A 14,021-nucleotide genomic window follows, 5' to 3' on the forward strand; every position below is an offset into this window, starting at 1 on the left:
TGTCACAGACACAAGACTTACGTCGCTGCTTTTCAGCAGCGGTCGACGCATACCGCGAGATGCTGTGCATGGAAGACGAGCTAGCAACGTCCGCTTTGCGTTTGACATCTCTTGATGTTCTTGCTGGGAATTGTCCCAGTTGTTTTGGTCCTAAAGTGCCAGGTAAACGAATAGACGAGCCCGATTACATTATTTGCCTCGATGCAAATTTCCAGCAACGAAGGCATCTTGCTGCCAGTGCTGCCTGGCGAGGTGATACCGGCGTTGTGCCATCACTTTTCATATCACCTGCCCACGTGCTCTTATGGAGAAAAAAGATGGAACCACCTGTGAATCAGCAAACACGTAACAAAAAGAAACCTGTGGATGATGTGGTGGTGAGAGTCTTTCTGCTCTTTAATTCGATAAATTGTTACTGATTCATTGGATTGGTGCACAGGATCCTTGTAGTGCACAGCATACAGCCGCCAATGATACTCGAGGACAACAGACCTGGCGTAGCTGTGACAAAACGGGCTTGATGGGGATGGCCTGTCGTCACGATAATCTACTCAAATTCATCAACATCATTCAATCAGGGGAACGGTAAGTATATGATATACTTTTTACTCAAATTTGTTCTCTCTACAATATGTGTAGATGGCTTACTGATGGTTTGTGATGGGTAACTAGTGGGTATTACCCTTTGGCAATGCTTGACTGGATCCTTCAAAGTACAACTGAGATGAACGGGAATGTGCCTCGATTTGGAGTCCTATATGACATAGGATGTAACCTTGAAAAAAGTATTATCAAGGTCAATCATCGAGTTTTGCCATCTTGAAATAAAATCATTGACTGTTTTGTGTTCTGAACAGCGGAACTTGTTTGCCAATGAACGCACAGCTGAACAATTAAAGTTCGGAACGAGCGTCTTTCACTCTTACGTCCATCAATGGGCTTGTCAGTTGAGATACAACCCTAGATTGAACAAAGGTTGGGGGCTTTCGGATGGCGAAGTTTTAGAACACATTTGGTCCAGTCTATCATCCTTAGTTGGCGCATTGCGATATTTGACCAAAGCCCACAGGCTTTGTGCATTGGCTTTGCGAACTCGTCACAACAATGAGGGAAAACGGAAACGAGCCAGTATGTTAGATCATTTTTTTTTGCTTGGTCTTATCTGACTAACTTGGTACTGTTGCCATTTCAAATGAACAGTAAATTGGGCAATTACACGGTTGTTATCTAGTCAAAAGATTTACAATCAAAGCCTTGAGAAGCTAAACGTATTGCAAAGCAAAAACATTAGATATACACATGAATATTTCAAAGACCAGTGGGCCAGGCAACAAGAATGTCAACTTCGCGCCTTAGTAACCAAGAATTCACAGGTCTTAAACCAAATGCTTTCTCGCCTGGTGAATCTCAAAGACCAGTACCGAGTGGCTCAGTTGAGTGAATTCCACCTAAAGAGACGTATAGAACAACTTTTTGATGTGATGTTGTGTTTGCTCTGCGAGCCAAGAGAAACCAGCTTCGAACAGCTTCTGAAAAGCGGAACATACTTCATCTGCCTGTCACACTGCTCATCATTGAGGAGCAGATCGAAGAATTGGTTACAGAACTGGGTGGAAACCACTACAGGGATATGCCCGAAGCTACAAGTATGATACATTTATTACATCTTTTGATTATCATCGAAGCTCATTGTGGCTTGTTTCAATTTAAGCTCCAAAGGGTCGAGCGCTGATTAGGGTACGGTTGTCAAAATCTCAACTGTATGGCGCAAAAGTAGATGTTTTTGAAAGTCAACGGAGGAATGATGAAAGGGAAGGTGCGACAATTACTTGAATCTTGCATTACAGTTTTTTTTCTAAAGTATGGGTGATAGGTACCCGTATGCAACAACGCTCAAAAAAGACATTGAGTGATAAACAAAAACTCTTGAAGGATAAGTACAAGATCTTTTGCCGGATTGTAGGGAAGTTTAATGAAGATTTCCCGTCACCGAATCCAATTGAGTGCCCAACATTAGAGGAGATCCAAAGCCTACCACTAGCCGATCCGCACCTGTGGCTACCCGCCCCTTTGGACACTAGCCGATAGGAAATGGGTCATTCCTATCGGCGACAAGCCAAAGACCCCCCTTCCGACACGCCGACGCGGCCGCTGCGTCGGATTCACAACTACAATAACACAAGTTCCCATGGGAGATTTCAATATCATCATTCCTTAAATGCACTGTTCAGCTATTAACAACAAATACAACACCTGCATCCCACACTCCAACATGTTACACATGCATCCGTAGACGGACTTTCACAATTGTGTGAATTCCGGTCACCCAGTGGTGAATTCCAGTCACACCTGTGTGACTTCGGGTCACACTTGGGTAATTCACGTTTTTGGTTTAACCTCTTACAACTTCTGGTCACACATGTGTCACACAGAGTCACACAGGTGTGACACAGAGTCACACAGGTGTGACACAGAGTCACACAGGTGTGACACAGAGTCACACAGGTGTGACACAGAGTCACACAGGTGTGACACTGTGTCACAAAGATGTAACCCTGAGTCACACATCTGTCACACTAATCACAAAGATGTAACTCTGAGTCACACATCTGTGTGACTCTGCATCACACATTTGTGATTGATATGTCAACTAGGTTATTTGTTAGAAACTCGTGTTCAAAAAAGGAAATAAGAAAACAAAGTATCTATTTCATTTCCTCAAGTCAAGTGGAAATATTTTCTTGGCTTAATAAGATTGAGATTAGAGTGGTAAAAGTAAACAAGAATATCAACTATGTGAAAACTCATATGCGTGTAAACCCCAGAAACCTAATACTCACACAATTGTGATCAACAATCACACATTTGTAAATGTGATTCACAATAGCGTGAATCACATTCACAATAGTATGAATCACATTTCACACAGCTGTGATCACCATTCACACAGCTGTGATCAACATTTACAAATGTGTGAATCACATTCACAATTGTGTGAATGATGATCACACATTTGTGAAACTCATTCCCAATTGTGTGATCACCATTCACACAATTGTGAATAGTGTTGTAGCTTCGAGAGGGAGATGCAAGAGAAGCTTTAAGGGTGGTCTCGTGAATATAGTAGATTGCTAAGTGAGGAAAAGCAATATGCACAACGGGAGACAAGACTAGTATGAACTCTACATGTAACACGCGTGACAGGTCATAACACCACTCCCCCTTTTATGTCTCTACCTCCTCTTGCAGGCCAGCATCTATCCCCGGGTGGCATTAAAAAACCCAGTGGGAAAAAGCCATACCCTCACTTCTTTCTCCTCGTCCTTTTGTATCTAACTTCAGCATCTGGATACTTTCTATTAAAATCATTCATTAATTGTTTTGCATTCTTGAGACCTTCTTCTGGTTCCCATGAATCATGTTCTTCACCATATCCCTTCCAGTTAATTAAATACTCTAATTTTCTTCCTCTTTTTCTCTTATCAAGTATTTCATTAATTTCAAATTCATCTTCATTATTCATAACTATTGGTGGTGGCGGCATTTTGTGATGTCCTGGTATCTTGCTTTCTTCGAATTTTCTTAATAGGTTGACGTGAAAAACAGGGTGTACCTTACTCATAGATTTAGGTAACACAATCTTGTAAGCATTTTTAGACACACGCGCTGAAATAACAAATGGTCCTACCCATCTATGGGCAAACTTAGCTGTGGGCCGTGTTGTTGATAGGTGCTTGTTGTTGAGCCAGACCTTGTCTCCTTTCTTCCAATTAGGCGTATCTCGAACTTTGCTATCATGTTGCATCTTCATTAATTCTTGAGTTAGGCCCATTGCATCTTTTAATTCACGTTGAACATTTTTGATTTGATCAATTCTTTGTTCCACCAGCGGTAAACATTGTTCACTGGACGGAACATCGGTGAAGTTGACATTGAATCCATAATTAGCTTTGAACGGGGACACGCCTATCGCCAAGTGTTCACTGTTGTTATACGAAAATTCAGCAAATGGTAATAACGTCAGCCAGTCATCTTGCTTGTATGCGGTGAAGTGCCTGATATATAATTCAACCACTTTGTTCGTAATTTCTGATTGGCCATCTGTTTGGGGATGATACGCCGTTGAGGATTGGGTCTTGATGCCTAGTCTTCTGTGGAAATCTTTAGTGATACGTGATATAAAGATATTTCCTCGATCAGATGTTACCGTTCGTGGAGTGCCGTGCAACCTCCAAACTTCCTTGATCATTAAATCAGCAAGCTCTTCGGATTTCATGCTCTTCCTACATGCAACAAAGTGCGCCATCTTTGTGAGTCTGTCAACAACAGTTAGGATACTGTCATAACCTCCAGATTTGGGTAAGTCCGTGATTAGGTCGTAGCAAATGTCGAGCCATGGTCCTTCCGGGATAGGTAAAGGTTGGAGACTTCCAAATGGCTTTTCGGTCCTAGATTTTACGCGTTGACATGATCCACATCCGTCCACGTATTTGTTGATGAATGCTTTCATTGACGGCCAGTGATATGCGCGCTTTACCAGTGCTAACGTTCGCATTCTCCCCGGATGACCTGCTAATCTGCTATCGTGTCTAGAACGAAGGATGTGTAATTTCAAATCAGTGTCAGACGGAATAACAGCCTTGTTTTTGAAATATAAAATGCCATCAATAGTTTGATAGTCCTTGATATGCTTTGACATTGGCATTTCAGCACAAAGCCTAATCATCTCATTGATTTTCGGGTCGGACTTGCTCTTCATCTTTATAATTTGTAATATTTCTCTGTCGGTCATAAGCATTTGATTGTTATCTTCTTCTTCACTGTTGTTCTCTTCATCTTGTTCCAGCAATTCTTCTTCTTCAAACCATTTATCAATAATCTCTAATTCATCAATAAATGCATCAGCAGGCAAATTTTCGGGTTTTAGTAGCTGTCCAAATGTGAGCTTTGTTCCTTCAGCTGGGACTAAATCCGGTCTCCGAGATAACGCATCTGGCTTGGTGGATTGTCTACCTGGTCGAAATCTAATTTCAAAATCAAAGCTGCCAAGAATTTCGGCCCACCTTGCTTGCCGCCGTGTCAGTTCTTTGGTTGTCATCAAGGATTGTAAATTCTTATGATCACTATACACAATAACATTGAGGCGGTTTGGATTCCCCTCGAGATACTGTCGCCATTCTTTGAAAGATGCTACTACTGCCAATAATTCCTTGTCGAATATTTCATAGTTCCGCTCTGCCTGAATTAGAGATCTTGATAAGTATGCAATAGGATGTAGTTCATTGTCATCATCAGACACTTGAGAAAGTACCGCTCCTAGCGCATAGTCAGAGCAATCACATTCCAATACAAAAGCTTTGTATGGATCCGCAATTTTCAATACCGGGGCGGTGGTGAACGCAGTCTTGAGTGTTTCGAATGCTCTCTGACGTTGTTCATTCCATTCAAACGCAACATTCTTTTGTGACAGCTCGTGCAGTGGTCGTGCGATCTTTGAGAACTGATCAATGAATCTTCTGTAAAAATTTGCAAATCCCAAAAAGGTCTGTACTTCAGATAAATTTTTTGGGGTTGGCCAGTCTTTTACTGCTTTGACTTTGCTTTCATCCATCCTAATTTGATTCTTTGAGATGATTAATCCTAAATACGAAATTTCTTTCTTTGAGAATTTACATTTTTCAGGTTTTAACCATACATTTTGACGTCTTAATATTTCCAAAACTTCTTTCACGACCTCTTGATGATTAACTCCTGGACCGGTGTAGATTAATATGTCATCCTGATACGCAGCCACATTTCGGCCTATATGAGCTTTCAGTATATCTTTAATGAAGTACTGAAAAAATCCAGGCGCTCCCGTTGGTCCAAAGGGCATTGTTCGCGGTTCAAATTGGCCAGATTTACATATAAATGCTAGTTTTGCTTCGTCGCCTTCCCTGACCCTTAGATTATTATACCCATTCCTCATATCTAAACTCGTGAATTCATCTGCATTTAGTAGGCTATCTATTAGTTCCATTGTCAGTGGAAGGGGGTATTTGTTCTTTACAGTTACGGCATTGAGTCGTCTGTAATCGAAACAGGGTCGTAAATTTCCGTCTTTCTTGCCGGTAAATAAGACAGGAGCTGCCCAAGGAGAAGTTGTACGGCGAATTGTTCCATTTTTCAGTCCTTTTTCAAGCATCTCATTAAGCACTTCAGTTTCTTTCGGTGATAAAGGAATAACTTTTCCTGCTTGTGGCGATGCTCCAGGTATCAAATCAACTCTGAAATCATATGGGCGATGAGGTGGTAAAACGTCAGAATTGCTCTTTTCGAACATAGGTAAATAGTCGTGATAGCATTCGGGTACGAGTTCAGCCGCGTTCTTAGTAGGTGAGTCCTTCACTTGATCTGCTGCTATCTTCGCAGACAGGTTCCATGACGTTTTCATTACATCAATCATTGATTTTGTCGGTTGTTGTAAAGTTCGTAGTTGATCCATCACTTTGTTTTGACGATTTAGGCTTGAGTTGAGTCGTTGGATAGCATGCTGTGGTTGAAAAGAAAAACGCTTGCCAGCATGTTCATTCACATTTGAGATTGAAGAATGTTTACACGTACTCTGCGGGGGCTGTGACGAACTCAACTTGAATTCAACCCCCTTGTCATGGTGCCTAGCTTGCCTCGTAGGATCCCGTCTTTCGTGGTCCTCCAAGGGGTTTTTCGGCACCAACAAAGCTGCCTTACGGTCAGCTGCAGTTTCATTTCGTTTCTCTTGTTCTGTCGAGTTCCTTGAATTCTCTCACGAATTCGTGTGTGTTAAGTTTTCTACATGATGTAATGGCTTGCTAGCTGCTTCTTTTTCGTCATTTGAATAATTAGAAATATACGCACATTGCGGGGGTGTTAATGAGTTTTCAGGCTCCACCCCCTCGTCAAGATTCCTAGCATGCCTCATAGGCTCCTCCTTGTGGTTCCTCGAGGCTTTGTCCGGTCTTGACGAAGTTGATTCTACAACTGCAATGAGTGAATGATTTTCCTTGAGTTGACCGTTCTTCCAATCAATCTTTTCAAAATTTTGTCGTATCCAAGGCATTCCAAGAATTATGTCGTACTTGTCGCGCAATTCAGTGATTATGAAGGTGGTTGGTGTTGATTCAATGGAGTTGACACAGAGGTCAACAGTATGGGTGATTCTTGACTCGTGACCACTAAAACCAGTTACACTTCTGGTTTGAGGTAATGGGTCCGTCTTGAACTTGTTGGCAGAGACAAACCGGTGGCTCATTGCTTCATGTGTAGCACCGCTGTCTACTAAGGCTCTCGCAACAATGGGGGTGGCACTCTTAACTTCGAAAATAGTAACAAAATCAATGATTCGCGTATCTTTTATTTCAAGTGAATTTAAGCTACTACAATCTTCAGTTAAGTAATTACCGCTCGAGTGTGGCACCACTAGCACTCCCGAGCGCCTCCATTTTTTGAGGCTTCAGCTCTTCCATCGTCCTTCTCTTCTTCCTTGACACCATCCACTTCAGCAACTTTACTTTTGAATTTCCCATAACCTCCATATCCTCCTCTACCTCTCCAACCTCCTCTACCTCCACGTCTTTTTCTAGTTGGACAGTCTCTAATAAAATGATCATCTTTACCACAACTATAACACATTCCCATTGCTCCTCTCTTGTTATACTCCTCATTTGATATGTTAACACGATAAGCCAAACAATCCATTGCATCTGGATCAGTAATAGTGGTTGAGGTTGAAGTTGTGTTGGTTGAAACAATTGGGTGGTGCGTGTTGGAGTCTCTTTTATTAATTTCATTATCAAGTTTAATAGCTAACTTTGCCATTTCTTCAACTTCCTTGAATTCGTCCCGTACCATATGCACCGTGATTTCTTTCTTTAATCCTTGCTTAAATTGAGATAGTAATAAATTCTCAGGCCATTTAACTATCAACGCTAATTCCGAAAACTTAATCCAATAATCTACCACTGCCTTTGTTTGAGTTAACGCCCTCATTTCTTTTTCTGCTTTAGCCAATCTTTCAGAGTCAAAGAACGTTGCTTTAAATGATTCAATGAATTTTTTCCAAGTAACTTGTTTCATTTTATCTTGGTCGAGTAGTTGATCGGTAAAATTTTGGCTCCAAATACTGGCTTTCCCATCAAGGTAAGATAACGCGAACGCAACTTGAGCTTGTTCGTTCACAAATGCAGCAGCATTCATTTGCATATATAAGCAGACCTGATTAACATAAACTTCGGCTTTCTGTCCTTTAGTACCATCATATTTATTTGGAGTGGCGATCTTAGGAGGCTTTATTTGACTAATCGTTTGCGGAACAGAGGTCTGAGCGATCGGGGCGGAGCTGTGAGGTAGTTGAGTGGAGGTAGTGCGGGTTGTTTCAAATTGACGTAGTCGTTGTTCTGCTTCGTCACTTCTTCTCTCAGCTTCTTCTCGTTTCTGCGATTCTTCAGCTAAGCTTGCTTTGACCTCTAAGAATTGAGTGTTTAATTCTCTCATTTGCCGTAAAATCTCGGCCATAGAGGGCTGTTCGTGTTCTGGATTCATTGCGGTCTCTTCTGTCTCGTAGAATTCTTTTTCCGATGACTCCGAGTCCGTTGAGTTAGAGGGAAGCTTAAAGTTTGGCGTTTTGGAAGGATGCAGTGGTGTTCGAGATTATGCGGGGTATAAGTTATCTTCTTTAAATGTTACTTCTGTGGTAATACTGAGTAATCAACTTTCTTCTAACTTTGCTTGCGGAGTGCAGATTAAGTTTATACTTTAATTTAACTTTATTAACTTTGAAAATCTTTCTTCTTAACTTCTTTTAACTTTCTTCTTAATCGTTCGTTTTGATTTCTTCTTACTTTCGGTGATTCTTCTCTTGGATCTCTTTTGATGAGACTTAGCAATATGTTGTAGCTTCGAGAGGGAGATGCAAGAGAAGCTTTAAGGGTGGTCTCGTGAATATAGTAGATTGCTAAGTGAGGAAAAGCAATATGCACAACGGGAGACAAGACTAGTATGAACTCTACATGTAACACGCGTGACAGGTCATAACAAAAAACTGTACTCTTTTGTGACTACTCCGCCAACTCAGTTATTTGATAGCTTCCAAAAGCTAATAAGGAAACAATGACTGCATTTCATTTTTATAATAAACCAAGCTTAAAAATTTTTAAGCTTTACTATAAGTATTAGTATAAACAGGAAGATATATCACAAAATTTCATCATCCTGCTCAAAATTTTCTGATTTCTTTGCGTTGCAATCTTTTCTCCACTGTTTGAAAATGTTGATATTTTCTTGGTAGAATGAATCCCAGCCGGAGGCATCCGGTTTTCGTAGTCGCAGCCAATCAGGATTGAAATACGGGATGGGGAGACTATCAGAGATCTCAAGTTGAAGGGAGATGCAATGGCATCCATCGATAATTCCCACAACGATTGGCTCGACGTTTTCTCCGGGTGCTGACAAAAGTGGTGGAGTTGTAGAACACGCAGTCGGAACATTGGAATAGAAAATTACCGGTCGATTGTAAGTATTGGCGATAACACAACATCCACCCGGAAGTGGATACCAATGAGATCTAGGTACCATGTTGACCGCTGGATGCTCCACTATGGAGAGGATTCTTTTGAGACTGATCTTGCTTGTACTTAATTTCCATAAATTACTTCTATACCATGATAGATTTTCATTGACGTGTTTAGCAAGCTCTGCACGAACAGCCACAGTGTCTTCCACAGGTCGTCCAAGCAAGACCGCTATTGCGGCAAAAGTACAGAGGCCCTTGGCGGGTACATTGGTGGCTTTCTGAATAAACGGGTAAATTACCCGTGGAAGAGTTATCACAAAAGGCCAGCACTATTTGATTGGTTAGTAATAATTGAACAACATTTACTGAAGATCGAAGAGCTCACCTGTAAAACTATTTCTTCTGGGCTTTTCGTGATTTCGTCGTCCTCTTTGTTTCCTTCGTGGGTTCCTGCAGTTTTAGTAATGGATTTGGTACGCTAGTCAATAAATGATGAGAGATAAAGATGAGCCAATATGGGGAGGATAGCACGATATCACTTGGAAAATCTTACCTTTCCACTGGTCTTCTTGAACCTCTTTGATTTTGGTTCGTTCTGATTGAATGGTAATAAATAACCAGGTGAGTTCAGGTTGTAATTGACTAATTTGTTTTTTAGATCGACTAGACTAACACTTGGCGTCTTGGTATTGTTCTCATTCTAAGGATACGAGCAAGGCTTCATCAATTCATAATTATTGAAAGTTCATTTAGATATGTGTCAAACTTACAACGTCACTCGCTTGTGAATTCCCACATGAAGTTTTGCGGGTGGTCCTTATCGAAGAGTCGATGTTCTCACTGCGAGTGGCTCGGCGAGGGATGCTGACCTCCCTAGAAATCGGGGTTTTAGATGTAGTGGTGTTTTTTGTAGACTTATTCTGTATCATCAGCAAGTTAGGAGGTATGTCATCATTGTCATCATCCTCCATATCTGGATCTTGCTCCTCTTCGATTTCTTCTTCCTGAGAAGTGGGTTTGTTGGCATGCTCGGTTTCAATATGATCGGTCTGCCTCATTGGGGAGGATTCGGGCGAAGGCTCAAGTTGCTGTTGAATAGAAAAGAGGTTAGTAAATCGATATAGTCATGAGAAGACAAAATTACTTACTGGAGGTACTACTTCCTTTTTTAATGACTTAGCTGCCTTAGCCACCTCGCAATCACGAAAGAATCGGTCAAGAAGATCATTTTGAATAGACTCATCAAGGGATTTCATATCTTCGAACAAGGCTTGGAAACGAACGGGATACTGAGATGGAATTTGAGATGTAGAGGTACTCGGAGCAGGTTGAGTCTGGGTTGGTGGGGCTGGAATTGATTTGGCTCGCTTTTGTTTAGTAGTTTTTGTAGTAGGCTTCGTCTCAATCTTGTCTTTTGAGAGATCAGGCAAATCCATGGGCTTGAATTCAGAGATCGGTCCATGGTCATGATGTGAATGGTCGATTCGGATGTACCAGGTGTAATCATCTGGGTTGCGTCTAGCGGTGGCTTTGAATTTGCAGGTGGGTATTATGAGGTTCGGGTTTTCCTTCTTGGCCTTCTCTTGTTTGCGATTGGGTCCAAGGCCACATTTCCAGGTTTTGAAGGTGTCGCGGGAATCTAGGGAGCTAACAGGGTATCAATGGGTGTTGCCGTGGTACTTGAAATGGTGCTTGATTGCCGTGTGGGTTGGGAAAGTGCCTGATGCGTCAGGAGGAGGGATATCGGTCGTAGATGAGGGTGGATTGGTGTTAGTATCATTGGATGGGTCAGTGCAATTGGAGTCAGTGGTATTGGTCTCGGTGGCATTTGTAACGGTATTGGCGGGATGGGATGTGGGATCGGTGGTGGGGGTTTCGTTGGTAGAGTCCATTTTTGAATGGGAAAGTTTGAAAGGGGAGATCAGACGAGAAGTGAGGAGGAGAGTCACACGAGTTGTGATTCCTACAAGTGTAGGATCACACATGTGTTCATGTTATTGTAAGTGATCGCGTGTCACACCTGTGTAACTGTGAGTCACACAGGTGTGATTTAGTGGCCTTCTACATATACGTAGTGAGTCACACAGGTGTGATTTAGTGGCCTTCTACATATACGTAGTCAATGCGGGTAGATCACAAATGTGTGAACACAAATCACACATGTGTGAACACCAATCACACATGTGTGATCGCTAATCACACATGTGTGATTGCTAATCACACATGTGTTGGGTCTACAGCTGAATCACAAATGACACATAATCACACATGTGTGATTAGTAATCACACATGTGTGAACACCAATCACACATGTGTGAACACTAATCACACATGTGTGATTAGCGATCACACATGTGTGAACACTAATCACACATGTGTGAATCAGTAATCACACATGTGTAAACACAATTCACACATGTGTGAACACTAATCACACATGTGTGAACACTAATCACACATGTGTAAACACATGTCACACGGTGTAACTCAGGATCACACCATCTGTGTGAGTCAGAGACACAAATGTGTGATTCAGGCATTTGTGAGTCAGAGACACAAATGTGTGATTCAGGCATTTGTGACTCTGAATCACACATCTGTGATTCAGAGTCACACATTTGTGATTGATATGTGAATCATTTACACATCTGCGTGTGTTCTTTTCCATCAATAATCAAAAAGAATGTTAATTACACATTTACTTTGTTTTGTTTGCTTTATTTGCTTTTTTTGCTCATCTGTTTCTAACAAATAACCGTGTGACGTTTGTCACAGATGTGTGATTCGGATTCACACATGTGTGCCTATAGGCACACATCCGGATCACACATCTGTGTGAGTTCTTCTCATTTGTCCTCTCAAAGACAACATCAAGTTGTCTAACTGATTCAAGATGATATCATTTCCTACCTAACTATTTTATATATCAAGGGAATAATGGTGCAGCAAGATCACACTGTTGTGACTTTTCATCACACAATTGTGTGATTCATAATCATACTATTGTGATTATGAAAAGTCACAACAGTGTGATGAAAAGTCACATGTGATTATGAATCACAATAGTGTGACTTTGCATCACACAATTGTGATTATCAATCACACATTTGTGATTATCAATCACACATTTGTGATTATCTTCAAAATGACAATTTTGATTGCACATGTGACAAACATAGATCATATGGACACATTTCTTGTGTCTTACTATTGAAAATCATCCTTGTTAACGCAAAACAAAACAAGAGAAACACATTCAAAAAAAAATCAAGATAACAATAGCTAGGACATTCTTTCCCCTTATGGCTTCCGATTTCGCCCCTTCATTTTCAATACATCAGCACTATCCCTGAATTCGCGGTCGCAGTTGGATGTATGGTTCCACTGATCCTTAGTCCCCAGCTTTGCGCTTGCCCGTGCCGTCCGATAAGTAATTTGTGAGGAGCAGCCGAGGCGAGTGTAATGTACCTTCTTACCTTCTCTCACAACATCCTTTTCCTTCGACGGGAGAGTATGATGCAGAGTAGTCTTACCATCCCAAGAAATCTGCACAGCAGACTTGCCACCAAAATTGAAGGCAAGTCGGTACTCCGGGAAAATGAACCACCCACCCTCCAACTCAAATCCTTCCATTTCACATACAATCCTGCCCGTCTCGCTATCAATTGGGTACCACAAACAGTACACCTTACCCTTGTCGTTATCAACGTGCGGCTTGTTGTAGAAGTTTAAGAATGTAAAAGCCATGTTGGAAGAAAAATCTGTTTCCGCAGCCGGTTGGGTTTTCAAAGTTGATGCCATTGGAGGTGCATTAAGTTTGTTCAGGAGTTCTCGGGCTGTGACAAAGCCTTCGTCGCAAAATCCTTTAAATCGGGATCCAATGCGAGTACCCAGCTTGGGGAGTCGCTGAAGGAATAGTTTGTAGAGTGAACGAGACGCTCCCTTCTTAGGCATGTAAGTTGATAGTAATATGTTGCTGGAATACCCTACTGTTTGACCAAAACAATACATATGACCGTTTATAAGAGCAGCGTTGGTTGTTGGCTTCGATTTGGGCCGTCGGACCTTGCCTACAATGTTCATAAGAGCTTTCTTGATCGAGGCTTGATTCGTCATCGTACGCATATTGAACATGTGCTGAGGATTCGTATCACGCTCAACTTGCTCCGTCTCAGAGGCCGGAAGAGATGTGAGGGGCGAAGAGGGTGGTGATCCGGTATGTAATGGTACCCTAAGTGGCTCTGAGTCGCTCTCCTCCGTATCTGATGGTGGAAGTGAGGTGAGAGGCGAAGAATCAGTTGAGGGTGGCAAGTCCGAAAGAGGACTATTGGATCGATTGGAATGTTTCCCGGCGATTGTTTCCATCTGTGGTGGGAACGGGTGTGAGGGAGTCGATAAAGCCTCTTCCAAACGGGTTGGCCTCTTAGGTAGAGGCAGACGATTGAAAAGCTCAGTGGACATAAGGATAGTAGTAACATCCTTCTGATGTAAC

At 41.8% G+C, this 14,021-nt stretch overlaps 2 protein-coding genes across 2 annotated transcripts; one reads left to right on the forward strand and one right to left on the reverse strand.

Annotated features, from left to right (window-relative positions):
- Window positions 1-2,419: 2,419 nt before the first annotated feature.
- Window positions 2,420-2,617, forward strand: MELLADRAFT_95019 (uncharacterized protein; the record flags this gene model as incomplete). The annotated part of the gene is made up of 1 exon (XM_007417714.1): window positions 2,420-2,617. One exon carries the CDS (start codon window positions 2,420-2,422, stop codon window positions 2,615-2,617), a length of 198 nt encoding a protein of 65 aa, XP_007417776.1.
- Window positions 2,618-9,758: 7,141 nt separating this feature from the next.
- MELLADRAFT_95020 (uncharacterized protein) lies at window positions 9,759-10,965 on the reverse strand (the record flags this gene model as incomplete). The annotated part of the gene is made up of 5 exons (XM_007417715.1): window positions 9,759-9,803; window positions 9,915-10,007; window positions 10,083-10,229; window positions 10,300-10,617; window positions 10,678-10,965. 5 exons carry the CDS (start codon window positions 10,963-10,965, stop codon window positions 9,759-9,761), a joined length of 891 nt encoding a protein of 296 aa, XP_007417777.1.
- Between the last annotated feature and the right edge of the window lie 3,056 nt (window positions 10,966-14,021).

This window comes from Melampsora larici-populina, assembly GCF_000204055.1.
Source record: "Melampsora larici-populina 98AG31 unplaced genomic scaffold MELLAscaffold_77, whole genome shotgun sequence".
NCBI classification, from domain to species: Eukaryota; Fungi; Basidiomycota; class Pucciniomycetes; order Pucciniales; family Melampsoraceae; genus Melampsora; species Melampsora laricis-populina.